Consider the following 20,146-nt stretch of genomic DNA (forward strand, 5'->3'; position numbering starts at 1 on the left):
CTCTAAGCAACTGGCCAGATGAAAAAAAACACGCTGTATTGTGTTTGTTTGAGGGCAGACACCTGTAATAACACCTACGTCAAAGAGAACATACAGTACACACAGAGCAGCGTGCTTCAGTCAGCAAATGCTAGTGTTGGTATATATCTTGAAAAGACCCCTAAATATAGAAGACACAAGATATTAAACTGACAGAACCACATCAACAGTGAAGGTCTCTAAAGCGTCAGAAACAGCGGGTGTTAAGGTCAGTGCTGTCCTCACTCTGACACAGAGTCAGATATGAGAGGTGCAGGACAGCTCGACTTAGTGTGCAGAGAAAAGCAGCGAGACGTTCCTTGGCATTTTCACATTAACACACAAAAGCTGAACTCTGCAGCTGATGATCAGTTCTCAACCTGTGAGAGGGGCTGCATGACTACACTGTGGAGGTATGTGTACATTTACAGGCCATTACGTGTTGTATGGCCTTTATCATCCAGAGCCCAGTTAGCTTCAATCAAAGCCCCTTTTCATTTTTCTATAATAACGATCTTAAGGCAGAGCTAAGCAGGGCGGACTGAGGGTTTTTATGACGGCTGGCTGGATTCCTGAAACCCTCCCGATATGGTCCGGTATTTTGCAGAGAAACTGGATCACTGACTGAGGTGACTCAGGTTACCATATTTAAAATGGACATAAACACCAAAGTTTAACTTTAACTGGACAATCATTCTCACTACATATGACTTGTTATACATTTAACCTTTGTATACGAATTGAAATCACATTTAGGCTTTTAGTTAATCTAAACAAGTGTAAATTAGTGATAATAGCGTAATGCAAAGTTTTAGACAGAGTCATGGAAGGCCAGTTTGCAGGCTGTATTACAGGGAAAATATGCTGAAATACAGTAAGTTGGCACATATGGGCCCCTCTGAAGGTAAAATGTAAGAGGAGAAAACAGTGCATTAGCAGAACTACTTGGATTGTGAATGCATCCCGACTGGTAGAGTAGTAAATATTTAGCAGCAGTTAAGTAGTGCAATATGATAGAGTCAAATAAACTGTTGATTTTAAAGCTAATGAAGGAAATATCACAAAGTGTAACAGATATATTTTAAAAAGTTGTTTTTTTAATGGGACAAAAATAGAGTCCTGTAACACAGACCAAAACAAAATATCCGGTTTTGGCTATGCTTAGAATATTTGTCTTGCCTTTAAAGATCTCAAAATGTAAAATTTAAGTAATTAAAGTAGATTTACATTATTAAAATACTCAGATTAGAACTAGAAGGAGAACTAGATTAGAAGTGACAGCAGTGAAGCCGCCATCTGAACAGCCCGGACTCTGTCAATCATTCATCTGGGACAGGGGGCCAGTTATAATGTCGAGCCCTGTTTTATGAGCCCTTTTTTGGAACTAATTCGGCCTCGCTCGCATCTTTCTCCTCCGTGTTGGTCGCTTACAAGAGCGAGGCTACTCAGCAGCAGGAGTCTCCTCTCCTCCGCCCTCCTTGCGTCTCTGCGCAACAAGCGCTGCCATGGAAATCTCGCGGAGCAACGAAATCTCGCGGAGCAACGAAATACTGCGAGAAAACTTTGAAGTAGTTTAAAAAATAAAATCGATGTTCCCTTTTCCATATCAAGCATTAATTAAATATCGATCGAATCGAGCTTCACGATATATCGCCCAGCACTACATGGTCATACTCCATATAGTCCAATCAATGTATCCTACAATGCATTTTGAAAAGTAGTGTACTTTAGTGAACACAGAAACACAATAAAGTGTGTATTTGGAGCGTTTTGACTAAAATCTTTGATCAGTTTGAATAAAGAGTAAAAGATCGTCAACGTCAGTGACGGTAGTTTGTCCTAATGACAGACATGAGACCAGAGTCTGTGAGCATAAATATAAGAGTTTTGGTCGAAAGTTATCACTGAAATTCATGCCGTTACTACTGTTATTATTGATCCTCGGCCATTGTTAAGATGCACATTTTAGTTGCGCGACAACAATGACGTCACTGTCAGCAGCCGGAGAGTGTGCGAGTAGTGTCTGAAATGTTTTTTAAATTTCGCTGAGTGAGTGCACGATATAGTCCACTACATCTAACTCACGATATAGTGAGTAGGGAATGAGTGAGTGATTTCGGACACAGCCAAGTTTCAAACAGTTGTGTCTTTGGATTGTTATCTCAACTATCACCTACATTGTTGTAAAGGTTACAAAGATGTAGCAAACACGATGGATCTTTTAGTTGGGATATCAAAGATTTTAAGTTGAAATGCATGTTATGTCTCTATCTTTTGAAGAATGTCTTAACACGATGGCAATTGAGCCTGTTGCCCACAAGGTCCCTTGCATTTAAAGTTTCTTTGGTGTCTAGTTGATATGTGTAGTTGAGTTGAGTACTGTGTTCTCCACTCCCCGCTGAGTTGTGAGTAAACAGTCACCTCGAAAGTCTAGAGGGTGAAACTTCAAAAACAAGTTCTTAACCAAAGAAAAACACACAAATGTAATGTTTGGCATGGACAATGGACATACAGTCAAAAACATCATCAAGGATGTTTAGATCTTTGAATCATTTTGATATAGGCTAAATAATGACATAAAAGGAACAGCAGACAATGCAGAGTAAAATGATGAAACTTTGGAAGTCAAGAGTAGTCAAAGGGAAACTATGAGTTCATTTTATTTAATAACCAAAGTAAACCTTACTTAGTTCACATCTATCTAGGCACGAGAAGTCAAAACATCCAGTCTAAAATGTTGTCTGTCAACAGCAAAGTACTTCTTTGAGATACTGAACATAAAAACAAATGATGTCTTAAAGATTAACAACATGCCATCATCTGTATGACCGGCTGAGGCTACACAATATTTCCTGCTTTTACTAAAAACAACCAAACAGGAAATATGTCTAAACAATACGACGACATTTCAAGAACATAAATAAAAATAACAAATGGTGACAAGTAGCAGAATAAAAAAGCATCAAGGCAGGAGATTTATTCTGCTATAACAAACATGTGTCACTTCAGCAGCTCAATCTGCATGAGGTCCTTTGTTTACCATCTTCCTACGGGCTATAATCAGGCTGACTCCAGCCATCCTGGATGCCTGAGTATCCTCAAAAATAGCTTCATGTCTCTTTGTGGGACATGAAGGGAAGGATGTGGTGGTGATGTGGGTAAGGAATGTGTCTTTTCTGCTGACAGATGTCCTGCGCAGCGAGCTGATAGGGCACTGACCTCAGACCTCTGTGTGGTTTAAGGGACTGCTGGCACATATCATTGACAATGTTCATTGTTGTTTGACAAGAAACACACAACCGCATTAACAGACAGATGTTTTACGCATCTGTCAGACTGTCTATCACTTCGGTATACAATGAATGTTGAACTTTTGATTTCAACAAAAAAGATGGAGATGTATTTACAGCTATTTAGGTCAACTCTAGGATGAATCTTAAGCCGTTTTCACATTTACACTGCTCCATATATTCTCCTGACCTGGCTGTTCACATGTTATGCTCCTCACAGCGGGAGACTGTGCCTGTCAGAGGGGGGAGGTAAGGCGTGATGTTAAAAAAAGGCGCAGAAGTAGCAGACTGAGCAACATAGTCTGCTATACCATGCTATAGTGAGAATATTTTCCTTTAAGCTACGTGTAGTTCAAAGGAATCGCACTATTAACAAAAAAGCGGAGAGGAATCCAGTCACAGGATATAAAGGTCACTCATTGTAAAAATATATACAAGTACTGTAGTAGTAGCAGTAGTTCACTTTCAAATCAAACCCTATCATCAAGTGAAAAGAAAATGAAATAATTGTGTAAAAATACTTCAAATGTAAGTTTGGCAGCAATGTGTCTATAGTTCTTAACACAGAAAGATGCACACACCTGTGTGTTTATTCATTAAGTTCTGTATGTCCGCTCAGGGTTAAGTCTATACAAGCACATTATTTGTATGCTGCTTCTAGACTTTCTTATATTAAATTACTTCATAAAATTATTTGATAATTTTTTGGCTGCTGAATTCTTATTTGTTATTTCTTTGTGTAACCATTGTTTGGACAGTTTTATTAGTGTGTGTGTGTGTGTGTGTGTGTGTGTGTGTGTGTGTGTGTGTGTGTGTGTGTGTGTGTGTGTGTGTGTGTGTGTGTGTGTGTGTGTGTGTGTGTGTGTGTGTGTGTGTGTGTGTGTGTGTGTGTGTGTGTGTGTGTCGTGACTGTGCGCTTTGTTATAATCCTTTAGCACCTCCAGAGACAGTGAGGGTCCCCAGTCTCTGGCAGACTTGTTTTTGGGGTTGCTAGCTGGAATGTTTGGGAACCCCTGTTTGTTTATTTGTGTATATAAATGTTAACCATTTTTATGACGTTTGGCTTCGTGTTTAAAGTATTAAAACACAAATAAAAAATTGATAATAAAAAAATTAAAATTAAAAATGTACTCCAAGTACAGGGTCAAATAATACTGGTGGGTGGGGTCATTTATCCATAACCACAGATCTCATTTAGGTTCTAGTATTTGAAAATGTCAAACATCCAGAAATAGAAAACCATGTGAACTTAAACACATTTTTACTTCTAATGAGCCATCATCCTGAACTGTATGAATCATCTTTGCTCCAGAGGTTGAGCAATCCCTAAACAGTGAAACTGAGCCCACAAAGTTTTCATACAAAGGATTCAATAATGGGTAAAACCTGTTTACCTGCAGGTGATTTATCACAGCGTGTAAGAACAGAGACATTTTTCTGTGTGTCTGTTACTTGTTCTTATATAATATTTTCTTCCAAATTAAACGTGACCCTGACCGAGGAAACATATGTACGAGGTGCTGCGTGCCCAGCTGTGTTGTGTAAAACAGGATTATATAAGTTTATTGAGACTAAGGACGTTAAGTCCGAGAAGACCTCGAGCATTACCTGAGCTATGAAAGGAATGTTGAGAATTTTAATTAGATCCAGGATTTCTCCTGGATTTTTAGCCAATGTTCTAAACCTCTCATCAAACTGTGGGCCCTTTTTATTATCTTTCATTTTAGCTCTTAGTGATGGCGCACATAAGCGAGAAAACCGCCAAGAAAATCATAAATGTTGGCCCAAATGTGTCTCTTCTTTGGTTATTAAAATACAGACCCTCAAGCTCGGGCAAAAATACATGAAATTATCATCATCTTCTGATTATCAAATGGTTATGTATGTCTCATTAGGTGACAGAAACAGGTTGCTAAGAGACCATTTAGCTTGTTGGTGTTAAACTCCTGATACTTCTCACATCTTCAGTAAAAGTCACATTTCTGAGGTCAGGTGAAACAGGATAAGCACTATTTTAACGGTTCAATTCTTATGAGGATGCAGCTTACAATTACCTTTTCATTTAACTACTAGAGGCTGATGAGTCTTTGAAATTCTATATTGAACCTACAACAGTGTTAAATAGGTGTTCCAGTTTGTGCAATTACATCACATGGTGCCGCAGTAGTACGAGAGTCTTCACATACGCACAGCACTCTTCTGCCCTTCTCGCTGCAACGTACACAGCGACAACATTTCACCTCTGTTACTATCTCAGAGTCTGGCTCATCGACTAAACAAGTTCTAGTTTTGCCACCATTTTGCCTCCCTGACGTTAACATTGACCGTGAGTCGTAACAGAGGCCTATCAGTCCCCTTAAACAGGTAATGTAATAGGTGCTAGTATTACTCAAGATATTTACCCTAAGGGAACTTTGGAAAACTGTAAGTCTAGTTAAAAAGGGTCAGTCATGCATAATTCTGCAGATATTCATACTTATATGTGTTCAATAAAAAAGGGAAATGTGAGTCTGATGAAGCACTAAGGAAATTCATTTGAAGTGTAATCATAAAACTGCAGAAAAGAGGTAAAAAAGAAGGTGAATTTACAGTCTGCAAAATACAGTCAGGATTGAGAAAAATATGTTTTCAATAATCCTTTTTCAACCTCGAGCATTGTGCTTTTTCCCCCAAGAAAAACATGCCAACAGCACATGAAGGCAGCTCACCTCATGAAGCATTTTTTAGTGACTGGGTAGTTGTTTTGTAAATCAGACGCCAATGTAACAGCCCATTATTTTGCTTCTTAATATAAACTGTTTTTTTTACTCCAAATGTTTTTTTCTTTGTTCTGTTCAGGAGGAACTTGACTGAAAAGATTTCAGAGGGGGTGCATTATTAAGTTTAAAATCAACACTCATATACAGTGTTTTATTTTAAAGTATAACATTCATTGTGACCCAGCTTGAGCTTCCACATTACTGTAGTCCTACATGTTCAGACAGGAAAGATGTGTGTTTTTTAAAACAGCACTAAAAAAAAAAACAGGGTAGAGTTCACTAAAGGCGAAAGAACAGGCTTCAATATAATCACCCGAACCATCTGAAAAAATGTGCAGATGAAGAAGTAAATGCATCAGGTACATTACGGTTTAACTACATACTGTGTCTACAGTGTGTTCATATATCTATGTCAAGCGATAGATGTATATGTTGGGAAAAAGGCCCCAACCTTTCAAGATACACTGTACATCTTTCTACAGGGTACGATATAGGGTTATTATTTTGTTAGGAGATTAGCACTCCCATCATAATCTAGTTAACACAAATAATTCAACACCACACCTCTGTAAATCAGTGGCTATAATCTGAGAACCGCTCCAAAAGAGCACAAATCACTAATCCTGACTTCACTTATCCCATCACGCCATTCCAGCGGGCTTCAGACTGTCACAGATAATTCACTACATTTAGAAAATCAAACAAAGCTCCAACATTCCTCTCCTGCTCCTGGTACCACAGAGTCTACTGTGAAATTATACCAAGCACAAAAATATGAGAGCACAAGGAAACGGCCAGGTGGGATCTAATAACACACTGAAGTAAAAGCAAACCAAACTCTGACACATTTCAAGACAAACATTTAGTCTACTCCATGACTGATTTACAGAAAAGTTTGTTTAAAGTGCCAGTATGGACGATTCTACCAAAACTATTCAACATTTTTAATGGTTGACATAATACAGCTACAAAGCTTGGTTTAAAAACTTCTCAAAGGTCATCTCACCTCAGATCCAAACAGGTCCACTTTTGTTGGTCCTTGAAGTAAGCATGTGGCATTCAGGGAAAAAACACTCTGTAAAATGAAGAACTGCAGTCCAATGGGCAATGGTTCACCCCACACTAGTTAGCAATGTGACCATGGCTTTAAATCTTCCAGCTTAAAGACTTAAAATGGTCAGAATTCTTCTCGTTTGAAATGCGTGCTTGTAAAACCTACGACAACGTGGGTGAAGGTGGTCCTAAATGTGTCGCTCTAAGCTCATACGGGGCCAAAGATTCTGAGTTTCGACCATCTGAGTAGGACTTTGTACCCAGTTTTGGTCAAAATGCAGCAGAGAGACAGCTCCTGATAAACAGGTGCTAGTATGTAACCACATCAAATTAACCTGCAAGGTCTTTGGTAGTAAATCATTACAAAGTCAACAGAGAAGAGAGGTTACAGTGTGATGTCAGAGTAAATTGGGAAGCACTCTGTCTGGTTACTCTTCCTCTTAAAAGGCAGTGTATGCATATCCTGGCTCTCACTTTAAGAAATGGCCTCTAAAATCTTCTGCTTTTATTTTAACTTCTGCTGAATGTTTTTTTTCTTCTGGGAGTTGCTTCATATAGAATACAAACTTTGGGGATTATACAACACATCAGGCAATAAAGGCAACATTAAGATGTGTCTATGGCTTTGCTATCAACTCTATTAAAGTTTTCACACTTGCACAAACTCCTGAAAAACTCCTGAAGTTTTCAAGGTGAGCTGCATGTGTGAACACAAACAGCCAAATGTTTCATATGGACTTTATCCAGAGTTTATCTTGCCAGCCCCCCTAGTATTTCATCCACACAAAGTCTGAGTGAGCCGATGTAAGAATGCAGCAGGATATAATCAGGAGAATTCACCTCGACGAGTGGGATGGGATGGTGACGTTTACTGTGCACAACGACCATAGATATGCATGCGACTGATAAGATCTCTGTGCACTTAATGAAACTGCTGCATTATGTTTTTAGTTCACCAGTATGTTCTTCTCCACACTTGTGTTAATATTGTGATTTTGTCATACTACATATAGCATTGATATAAAGGCAAATATTCTCATTATCGTGTTGTACAGCGGACTGTTGCTTTGTCCGTCACTTCCGCATCAACAGGGATAGTCTCCCGCTGTGAGGGGTATGTGTAAACAAGCAGAATAGGAGGATTTCAGGGGTTCTCTCGAAATTTTCAGGAGTGTATATGTGAAAATGGCTTAAGAGGCTGTATTCAGAGAAGGTTAAGCTCATGTCAACATGCTGATATTCTCACAAGAACAATGCTTAGATGCTAACATCCAGCAGGATACATGTTAAGGACAGAGACTGTTTATAAGGAGTGGATGCATCCTCTTGGTTTGCGTAGACAAAGGGGTTTTGGTTTTGCTCAGTTGGTAAAGCCCCATAATCAGGGACTACAGTCTATAGATGCATCGGCGCAGGTTCCACTCCTGGCCTCAGCCCTTTGATGCACCTCTACCTGCTCTTCCACACATTTCCTGTCTCTCGTCAACTGTCCTGTCTGATAAAAGGTCAAAAAAGCCCAAAAGTAATCTTTTAATAAAGACAAGGTCCTTTCAACCTGCTGATTGTAATTCCAGTTGTGGGAAGCTGCAATGGCTTGAGGTCTATGAAAAAAATGACCCTTTTTATTACTCCATTTTTCGCCTCAGTACATTTTTCCTAATAACTTCCTTGTGACAATAAAGCAGGGCAATCTTGAGAACTTGGTTACCAATGGAAAACCAACAAGTCAACAGCACTCCCATTCAGTTGTGATCACTTCTGGCTCAAAATATAAACAAGATGACCATGTCACAAATGCAAAAAGTCAAGGCATACCAATTGGTGTCTGCAGTCTGCAAACCAATTGGTGATGTCATTATGGCTCGTTTAACCTGCTGTTGGCACCAAAGGGAAGTCGAAACCAAATTTCATGGTAATCCATCCATCAGCTGTGAATTATATTACAATAACATTTTTCAGTGTGCTCTGACCAAATTAACCGAAACTTACAAACTGATATTTTATGTTACCAAGATGGTTAAAAGAACTATGATTGTAAAATAAAAATCCTCCTCTATATAAATTATATTCTCCAGTATAAAAGTAGAGTCGTGATCAGCCACAAGTCTGTCATGTAAGCAGTGATGTGTCAGGTATCAGCTGTTCTGTGTTTCATTGAAGACATCAAACAGTCACATTAAATGTTAACTGGTCTGAGCTTCTGCCAACAAAAGTGACAGTTTGTGCAAACACATATGAATGAATAATATTTAACTTTGATATCATCACCTGTTCCATCATAATGCGGTGCTCTGAAATTGACTTGAGACTCTGAGTATTGGGCACCCTGTGATTTGGAGGATTGTCGAGGATATTCAAAGTTGATGGTACATAACGTTGGACCTCAAATATTTGTTGCTCGTCCAGTGACATCAAAACCAATCCTTTGGAAAGGTGTACTTTTTGCTTTTGGTCAATAATTTGGTGAGCCTACAAGTTGTCATGCCATTGTATCCTTCTTTACAACATTTTTAAAACATGCAACTACTGAGGGAGCAAGGCCTGCACCATGTTTAGTGCATCATGGACAGTGATGTTGAGCTATAAGACAGAGCTCATCAGCCATTATGAGCTGGTCTGTGTCTCTGCTGCACATACAGAGTCTTGTAGAGCTTTGACTGACACTACAAGCATATTATGTCACAAGATTCTAATGTGGATACCTGTGTTGTAACTGGGCTTGAGGCTCTATTACAAGAGGCAGTCCTCATTTTTTTTATTTTAAAAACATGTTTTATAGTTTCTCCTGCCAATTCAGCAAATATGCACATGCCATCATGATCACAGCTTCATTTGATCTAAAAAGAGTAACTCAGAGTATTTACCTTCGTTATGAGCAGAGGTTCTCGATGTTCCAGTCCCCCTCTGAGTGTGAATCCCCACGGTGCTCCCCCTGAAAGAAAAACTTCCACCAGGCTGCAGCCCTCTCCATCTCTACTCCTCATATCCACATCTTCAGATTTTTGCCTCACATGCCAAAGTCTCTCTGGTTCTGTATAGTGTTGATCATTTGTATAACCCTCAGTATCCATGGTGCTGTTAGAAATGTAAAGAAACAAAGAATGAGGTCAAGAAATTAAAAAAACCTGATGTGCTCCCTGCACCATCTGCATCAGCTGTAGTAGAGCATCACAGCTTACTGTATGCAGTAATGTTACAAATGCTCCTGTAATTTTTTTAATAAGAATAAAGAGCACCTTCGTTGTCATATTTGTGCAGAAATACAAACAGAGAAGGTTTATTTTCAATCCAGATAAAAAATGCACTCTATCTGCCACCATGTTATTCATCAGTGACTTTGACAACTGAACCTTTGTAACTCGCTTTTAAGACTGGTCAATTGTACACGTTTACTTTTTGCTTTAATGCCTTTGTTAGATTTTATGGGTTTTTTTTGTTTTTTTTACAGTGAACCTTGTTTTCTTCTGATTTTAGTATGTTTTAATTTTAAGTCTCCTAATTTTCCAAGTGAAACACTTAATATCAGATAGCAGTTTCTCTGTCAGTCTATTTGAATGCATGAAACAATCAACTTTAGTATAAAAGTATTACATTCTAACAAAACAATCGAGTAAAACATTAGGAATTAAGTTTAAATAGAAAGTCTAGACAATACTATTCTTTCAAAATACAACTGTGTTTTAATAACTCAACAGAATATCTGTTGCTAGCTTGGCAGCATCAACAACTATAATGCTTTAATCATTAAATAAGGTTGGATAACAAAGTGATCACATAATGGCCTTAGTAGTACATTGACTTGTTTATGAAACACGCCAATACAACTACATGTTATTTAATATGGTCTCACTACAGGGCATTCAAATTAAAACCTTTAAATTCTAAACATCAGTGGGCTGACATCACACTGAGATACCATTGCTATGTAAATAAACTCACTGTTAGTATTTTAGACAAATACATGTGAAGGATGTTTTATTTGTGGATAAAGATAAGTTAGTTTTCCCCCACAAGTCAATGCAATACTTTTTAAATATTGTTTTACTTGATTATACAATAATGCAACCTTTCAAGACACTTTTTAAATATTAATTGTAATAATGGCATGACTATTTGGCCTGAATTAAATGATGTGCTTGTAATTTAAAAGGAACTCCTCTTAAATACACAAGATGATTGTGTAGATTAAGTATCCAGATAGATAGATAGATAGATAGATAGATAGATAGATAGATATAATCTTTATTATCATTGTACACAAGGACACAACAAAACTTTGTTAGCAGCAATCCTAAACAGCAGCGTTTACAAAAACAACAACAAAACTATATGAGAGAGAAATGGTCAGAGTGGTCAGAGCATTTGCTGTTCAGAGAATGAATGATAATAATAATAAATAAATAGACAGTTGTGGTGACTGAAAGAATATATACAGTTATTATTTTGCAGTGACTGATTAATTAAACAAATATAAATATAGAGATATAGTGCAAATAAGTAAAGTTATAGTGCAGTGAAAGAGTATATACAGTTATTATTGTGCAGTGACTGGATGAGTCAATTAACAGTTTTAGTGCAATGAATAAATAAATAAATAGACAGTTAAAGTTAAGTATCTTCGCTAGTCATAAAAACCCTACTGTCTGTGAGTTATAAAATAAATGTTAAACACCTGCTGTCATACTCCAGACATGCTGACTTAAACTTAATGCTCTTATGAGTGAGAGACACAAACAATGGAAACCATCTCCGCCTGAATCAACACATTTAGTTAGACAGTCTTTCTCTTTAGAAAAGGTGGCTGACTCTTCGTGTGAAACAGGCACTTTTATCATTAAATAAACCACTTTATTCCCCTTTTTCTTTTTCTTAAAATAGTGCGAAGCGCATGCATAAAAGGCTGACCTTACCTGGGAATTCAACTTCTTGATAAACCGGCGAACAGGAAAGCTCCCTCGAGGTGGCACGCAGCTATATCCCAGGTTAACGTAACACATACTTCATCTTTTGAACCATTTTATCCACATATAAATCACTTTATCATAGTTCACTGGTTACTACTGCGGAATGTTACGGTGGAAAAAAAAAGCTCCGAGTTTCCTCTGTTTCTCACGCAGAAGCACTTCAGCCAGTATCCTACTTCATTACACAAACTGAGGACGACACACTGACACACTCAGTAGAGTTTAAATCAGCTAAGCTAATGTAGCTCCATGAACAACAGGGATAACAACTAAACACAGCGCCAGCGTGCCATCTAGCGTTAGCATGCTAGTAAGGCGAGACTCACCTTTAAAAAAACTTTTATTCTACTTTATCTAAGAAAATTAAATATATTTTATCTTACATTCAATATTTTAATTATAATTTAATTATATTTTAATTATATTTATTATTTTATATAATTATAAAATAATAATTTATATATATATATATAAATAATTTATACAATTATATTTATTATTTTATATAATTTAATTTATTTATATTTTAATTATATTTAATTATATTTTAATTATAAATTATTGAGGTTGCAACGCGAAACATACTACTGGGCTAAATTCGCGAGCAAACTTAAACTTTTATCTTCGCTAAGGGATTAATTTGGGACGCTCTTGTTTCCATGACAACGCGTGAGCTGGGGCAGGGTAGGACAAAAAGGGACAAAACGAACCGATTCGCGGAAGTGGTTTAACAGTGTAACGTCACCAGCCAATACCCGTCTTTCAGTTTCAAACTTTCCGAGAGTTGACAAAAACACCTTAATGATTCATAATTTGAGCATGTTAAAGGACTTCTCGTACTTTTGCAGACTTTTGTAGAGACATTTTAAAGTATGTTTAAGAATCTGGGAAGCTGGCTTGGAATTGAAAATGGAGATGAACAAGGTAAGCAACATGGCGAGTGTGTTGTTGATGTTAAAGAAGACCAAAGTCACGACGTAAACAAACCGACTGCAGCTGCTAAAGAAGATGTTCAACCAGCTCAACTTCTGCAGACAGCTAAGGGCGTCAGTGGTAAGATTTAGTAAAGTAACACACTGTTAAAGTAGGAGTGTTTGTTGTTCACTTGTGTTTTCATACTTTTGGTTTTTCGCAGGTTACATTTATAATTTCGCCAGCAGTGCCTCCAAGAAACTGTCTGAGTCCGTGGTGGAAACAGCACAAACCTTCAAGAAAAGTGTGGAAGAGGGAAAGATGAACGGGATCATCGATAAGGTGTCAAACATCAAGTTTAGCATTATTGTTTTTTCCTCCTTCTTCTTTATACCCCATTTATTGACCTGTTTCCTTCTGGTAGACCATTTTAGGTGATTTCCAGAAAGAACAAAATAAATTTGTTCAGGAGAAAAAGGCAAAAAAATCTGGTAAGTAGACTTCAAAGTATAGCAGAGCTCCATGATGAGGGAGATTAATACAAAAAAAAGTATATCCTTGGAAATATTTATCTTTTGTTTTTGTAAGTCAGATTTTTATTTGTCAAAACAATTTGTTAGAGTATCGAACAAATCCCTTTTTGGGGGGGGGGGGGGGGGGGGGGGGGTTACAGATTAGATTACACATTAGACAGAAACAACAACACTTTCACAGCATAACAGGTCACAGCACATCTCTCTCCCTCCCCAGCACGCCATATGCATTAAGACTATTTACAATAACCTAATGGACCTGACTATCAACAGATCTAAGCTCCCCCACATTTGGATTGATTTTGACAAAGACTCTTTCGGCTTGGCTAACATCAGTTTATATGAAGCTCTAATCCAGTCCTTGGAGTTGGTGTTCTTGAATTTATTTTCTAGTTCATCAGTATAATACTGGCTGCATGTAGAAAGCCTGCAGTCTCTAACTCAAATTGTCCCTTTGTGAGTCCAGCTCGGGGAATGGATTTATTTCTGGAATGGAGAAATCATTGGGCAATCTCACATGAGATGTAAAGAAAATTACAGAAGAAGCCTTTACATATCCAGCACTTATTCATCTCAATTAGACCAAGACTTCTGAGTCTGACTGGAGTCCAGTAATATCTATGAATTATTTAATATTTGATCAATAAACTCTTACTACCTCCTATTGGCCAACCCAGTAGGAAATATTCATGTAGAAGTCTGAACATGTGTGACAAACAACAAAATGTTATCTGTTAGATTTGAATATTCTAATTATGAGATCAAAAAACAAAATTAAGAACATTTATCGCATGATAATGGCTTCTAAATTTATGTTACAGCGATCTCAAGATGAAATCAGAGGTCTTAGTTTGTTTTTTAGGTTTATGAATCAATTAATATTTTTTTATTTTGGTCATTCATTAAAAAATACCAACTGTTAAAAACAATTGTGTAAATAGTCCACTTACAGAAACAAAAACAAAAAACACTTTACATGCTAACACTCGTCCATTTCTCACAATGAAATTCAAACACTCAGTGACCAGAAAGAGGAATAGGCTGAAGCCCAAGGCTTATCTCTGCCTATCCTGATTTTATAGATTTAAAAATTAATGTGATCTAGGTGAAGTTCAGAAAGAGGCACACTGACTTCTGTTTTTATTTGTTTTGGATAAGTTCAGTTGACTTAATTACTTAATTACTAGTGTTGTTAATTTATGTTTTAGCATTGTTTTAGTCTAAATAAGGATCTCTTTAAGCTTGTTTTGGGCTGAGAATACTTTTATGTATAGCAACGTTAAAATAACCTTAAAGTAAGTACATGATATCACTGTACAGTAACTGCTGGCTCATTGTTTGTAGGTGCTGCTGTGCCTCCGTGGGTTGGTTATAATGAAGAAGAAACTATGCAGCAGCAGATTTTAGCCCTCTCAGCTGTGAGTATTGCTTATGAAACATTTCTGTTCTAGGGAAAAAGTCAAATTGGGCAACAGTACAATTTCTTTTTATTGCTTCATTTGTTGACAGGACAAAAGGAATTTTTTGCGAGATCCTCCTGCTGGAGTGCAATTTCACTTTGACTGTGAGCAAATGTATCCGGTCGCCATGGTGATGTTGGAGGAGGATGAGCTCCTTCGGAAGATGCGCTTCCATCTGGTCCCCAAACAGTGAGAGTGTTTTGACATTGGGATAATACTGTATCTGGTCCCTTTTCATCATGTGCATCACTGCACAGGAGTGGGTTTTATTACGAACAAAAACATTTTTTTTTATTCTATTCTGAGCTGACTGCATGTTCCATCGTGTCATTCATTTCAGGGTGAAAGAGGAGGCCTTCTGGAAGAATTACTTCTACCGTGTGTCCTTAATAAAACAGTCGGCTCAGCTCACAGCTCTCGCGGCACAGCAGGCTGCTGAGCAGAGAGGCGTGGAGAAAACTGGCACCAGTCCTGAGGAGGTTCAACAAAAGGGTATCATTACTTTGTAGTGCTCAAAATGAGAATGGACTCATTTGTATTCACTCCCTCGAAAGCAGAAACCATTATTCATGTTACAAATAGAGGGGACAGGCTTTGCAAATACTGAACTCAATTTTCCACCCAACGTACCTGTAACTTTTAGTCATGGAATTTACTTTACAATTAACTTAAGGTTCCTTCAGTCTGTTGTTTTATTTGTTTCCATCAGGGTCCAAAGTCTAGCAAAAGTTATTCTGCTGAAATCCAAAGCCACAGCTGTTGTCATGTCATCTTTGAGACAGTGACAATGGTACCATACCTGAAATAAAATACACTGACTTTACAATTAATAACAATCAGAAAAAGTCAGCAGGTTCCACTCGCTCAGTTAGTATGTGAAAGGACTTTTTTCATGGGTAAAATCAAGTCTTCAGAAGTCCAGATAGACCTTGGTCCTTCTGAAGGAAGTGCCTTGAGTTCCTCTCAAATATTTCCCTGGGGAAAGTTCAGACAGTGAAAACATTTTATAAAACCATGAAGTTATCTTCTTTTTATGCAGTCTTATTATCTTACCTTCAGTTGTTACATCATACCTTTTATTTGTGGCAAAATCTGCTCAATAGCAGTATTATGAATATTAACAGAAATATAAGGATTCATCTCAACTATTCATTTAATGAGAAAGTTTGACTTGTTTTTTATTAAAAAAAAAAAAAAATTCTGCAGATGTTGTTAAACAGAAAACTCATGCTGCCAACCGTAGAAACAAACCAAAGTCAAGTGAGGTAGGCACTTTTTTTTTTCTTCAAATAAAATACCAAATCATTTAAAAGAATGAATCCTTAATGAGTCTGAGTCTGACCTCTTTTTGTTTCTGTTGAAAAAAGGACGAGGAGGAGATCTCCACCAGCCCGCCTGTGTCTGAATTTGTGAGCGATGCTTTTGACTCATGCAGCATAAATGAGGACGACCTACGCAAAGAAATGGAACAGCTGGTTCTCGAGAAGAGGGAGCATCCAGACGCCCAGCAGGGTGAGTCTCATTGTTGAACTGGTGTATGATCTAATTCAAGAGTTTATCAGAAGTTTAACGTGTGACTCTGCTCGGGGTGCTTCAGAGGAGACTCCTGACTGGGAGCGAGAGCTGCAGGAGGAGCTGCAGGAGTACGACGTGCTGCCTGACAACGAGAACCACGATGACAACTGGGACAGAGAGATTGAAGAGATGTTAAAAGAGGAGAGTTAGAGCTCGGACACACGCTCCACCAGCTCTTAACTGTTTCAGAATCACCTTAAAGGTCAGACAGCACACATGACTGAAGCTTTAAAGCTCCCAGTGGATTCATTCATCTTGATAACTGGGACTCAGAGGGATAAGTAACACTGAACCTCATCAACATTTCAGTGTGCTATTTCTATGTCCTGAATGGTTCTTTGGTTTAATGCATAAATATTTAGCATTGTCTCCTTCAGTTAAGATAAAGGGAGGTGTTGTCCTGCGTACACCTCCTCAGAGAACACACAGTTTGCCTCAGATTCTGCCTCAGACTTTAAGGTGAGATGATAACTTTTGATAATCAATGTCGCTGTTGTCACAAGTGAGAAAATTAAGTTAAAGTACAACCAAGACTCAAAAAAGATTTAGGATGCTGGCTAAAACCTGAATACTTGTGTTGGTTAACTAATATGTTTTGATATATTTTAGTATTGCTCAAACATACACTCTAGTAAGTATACACTGGTATGGGGGCGCCTGATATTTGAGGATATGTAGAGCTCCCCATGAATAGGGGCTACAGTCCTCATCCTCGCGTGAACGTGGAATCTTACCTTGGCCACTCTCTCTTTCCAACAATTTTTGTCTCTCTTCAGATGTCCTGTCCAATAAAAGGCTAAATGTCCCCAAAAAACATTTAGTTTAATTAAGGTTTACACAGCATCTAAACTTTTTTTTATCAAGTTCTTGGTGAAAAATCACAGATCATGCAAACCAGCTCAGCTGCCTGTTACACAGCATCCAAAGGTTACTACCTTTAGCTACCTTTAAAGCCCAGAAGCTACAGAAATATCAGACCCAACTGTGAGTATAGAATTGAGTAAGGGTGCATAAAACATCCAGATAATGAAGGAACAAATACAGTCTAGAGACGTTTTCACGTGCACTCAGGAGGACTGCTCCTGAAATCTACCAGATCCGATTGTTCACACATGCACCTCACAGGGCCTCAGGGTCTCCTAAAGAAAGACATGAAGCAACAGAGTCCACTATGCAACACTGCAATGAGAATGTTTGCCTTTATGTCAATGCTATGTGTAGTTCAACTGAATCACAACATCAGAAGTAGAGCATACTGGAGAACAGACACCATAATGACACAGTCTATGGTCACGCCCCAATCACAGGGAATAAACGTCAGCATCCCAATCACCCGAGGTAAATTCTCCTGATTATATCCTGCTGATTATATCCTGCGGCTCACTCAGACTTTCTGTGGGAAAAATCCTCGGGGGGCTGGCAGAAGAAACTTTGGATGAAGTCCGAGTGAAAAAAAATGTGTCTGTTTGTCGTTCACACATACAGCTCACCCTGAAAACTTCAGGAGCTTTTTAGGAGTTTTGTACAAGTGTGAACAAGGCTTAACTTTTACAGTTGAAGTTTTTAATCCTAAACTGCAGAAATATCATTCAATAAAATCCATCAACATGTATATTTCTTCAAGATATTGCCACATAACCAGTAGAGCATATTATTAAACAACGTTTATCCTTTGACTGAGACAACATTGTTCATCAATAAAATGCTTGATGATGCTTTGATAGCCTATAAGATGTGATACTTTTTAGACTTACTTTACATTAACAGTGCCTTCCTGTGTTTAGAGTATGTTTATTCTTGGAACGTGGGAATTTTATCCAAATGATGAAAGTGAATGACTGACTATGAACGCACACAAGCCCACATCCTTTATACTGTAGATGCTGATATAATGTGTAGACATGTTTGTCCTGTTTGTACCAAGAAAATAGAGCCATAACCCATCGTATTTTATTATTATCTACTGTGATTTCAAACTTCAGTTATATTTTTAGTTGTTATAATGGCTGTTCTGTCTGATGCTCGTTGAAGTGTTTCTTTAAAGGTTATATGTGGTTTGTTTTCATTGAGACATAAAAACATTAAACGTGCCTTCATTAAAAAAATAGGTTTTTCTTTTTATTCCTTGAGTTTAATGTTTGAGCTTCACTTTAGAGAATGTTGTACATGCCAAGTTTGAATCAGTCATTAACCGGGGAAATGGTTAGCTCTTTTTGAACCGACACCTTTGAGCACTTTCGAACAAATCTAAGACTAGAAGAATATTGTAACATCCATCTGCTGAAAGTGGAGCATTTGTCCGTCCCTTTTATACCAAATGTATTCAGGAGTGTGTCTACAAGCATGATCAACAAAGCACTCTGACAATGGATGTCAATCAGAAAATACATCATAATGTTAATATGAATAGAAATGTTAAATACTAAAACCCAGGGAATGAAAAAAACTGACAGGTAATCATTTACAAAAATAAATAACTATTTATTACAAAATCAAAGTAAAACATAAATCAACTCAAAACAAACATCTTTCAAAAACAACTAGAAGAGATCCTGAAAGTCACACTAAATTTAACAACAACAACAAAAATCACTATTGACAAAAAGAAACACTGTAACACCAGGTCCAACAACACCCTCCTGCCACTGAAGACGTAACCATGACAACACACCAAAACAAACACAGCATCACTAACACGGCATGTAAAGTGTTTTACGAGTAAACTGCCTTCTGTTTTTTTAACGGCAGAGTTTTTATTGGCGTGTGAAAACTCTGACAGTCTCACCAAAAGATTAAAAATGTACCTTAAAGCCTGTCAAAGCACATGTCATCATGACACTCTGCGTGCCTTTTTACTCTGTGAACCAGCCTACGATAAAAAAACATGATAAGGCTGGCTCGCAGCATCGCCTCTGATCTTGACCACGCTGTGAACACAGAATATAAACTATGACCATCAAACTGGAGATACAGGGTCCCACGTTTTAATAAGGTCAGACTTAAACACTCTTTAGTTCACCAGTCAAAACTGAAATTGAATGCAGAGCTGAATCTCAGATCAAATTAGGTTTAAGGCCTCTGAATATTTGTTAGCTGTTTGAATGTTAGATAGATAGATAGACTTTATTGTCTGTCCCAACAGAGACAGAAATTCTCCTTTGACAAGGCTCGAACAATAAACACAACTTACATTAAAAACCGAAACTGCAGGACATTAAAAGAGGACTTAAAACAACAGTTTCTAAAAAGCGGGGGTCTATTTGATTTCGTTCAGAATGGTTATTGCAGAAGGAATGAAGGATTTTTTGTCGATGTATTTCCAGGCACAATAACAATAAAGTCCTATCAAATCTATCAAATCAAAGTTCTGATGTAATGTCACAGATTGGAACAAGATCAGATCCAAAGAAATGATTCACGAATGATCTATGTAAAGCAGTTGATTGTTGAGGAGACATTTTTGGACGGGCACATTTAGAAACAAAGCCAAACTGTATAAAGACTGTAATGTACATTGATCTCACTTAACATATCTGAGTCATTGTGTAACAACACTGGGACACATTAACTCTCTCACTGCGC

At 37.7% G+C, this 20,146-nt stretch overlaps 2 protein-coding genes across 5 annotated transcripts in view; one reads left to right on the top strand and one right to left on the bottom strand.

The window, feature by feature from the left end:
- shroom2a (shroom family member 2a) overlaps window positions 1–12,282 on the bottom strand; it is a 43,350-nt gene extending 31,068 nt beyond the window's left edge. For 3 of the 4 annotated variants that reach the window (XM_020631320.3, XM_065956136.1, XM_065956135.1), the window contains exons 1-2: window positions 12,031–12,282; window positions 9,985–10,195 (exon numbers count right to left, since the gene is read on the bottom strand). In XM_020631320.3, coding sequence (XP_020486976.2) covers window positions 9,985–10,191 — 207 coding nt within the window. In that variant the 5' untranslated portion in view covers window positions 10,192–10,195; window positions 12,031–12,282. Of the gene's footprint in view, window positions 1–7,073; window positions 7,298–9,984; window positions 10,196–12,030 lie in introns of those variants that run through there. The other variant, XM_065956137.1, reaches the window with a different exon arrangement.
- Window positions 12,283–12,790: 508 nt separating this feature from the next.
- On the top strand, window positions 12,791–18,685 carry LOC109982838 (synapse-associated protein 1). The gene is made up of 9 exons (XM_020632255.3): window positions 12,791–13,137; window positions 13,220–13,338; window positions 13,421–13,487; window positions 14,874–14,947; window positions 15,039–15,178; window positions 15,330–15,481; window positions 16,196–16,254; window positions 16,357–16,501; window positions 16,587–18,685. The coding sequence occupies exons 1-9, from the start codon at window positions 12,957–12,959 to the stop codon at window positions 16,712–16,714; spliced, it is 1,065 nt and encodes a 354-aa protein (XP_020487911.2). The 5' UTR covers window positions 12,791–12,956; the 3' UTR covers window positions 16,715–18,685.
- Window positions 18,686–20,146: the final 1,461 nt, after the last annotated feature.

The sequence above is a fragment of the Labrus bergylta genome, chromosome 6, assembly GCF_963930695.1.
Source record: "Labrus bergylta chromosome 6, fLabBer1.1, whole genome shotgun sequence".
Classification (NCBI taxonomy): domain Eukaryota; kingdom Metazoa; phylum Chordata; class Actinopteri; order Labriformes; family Labridae; genus Labrus; species Labrus bergylta.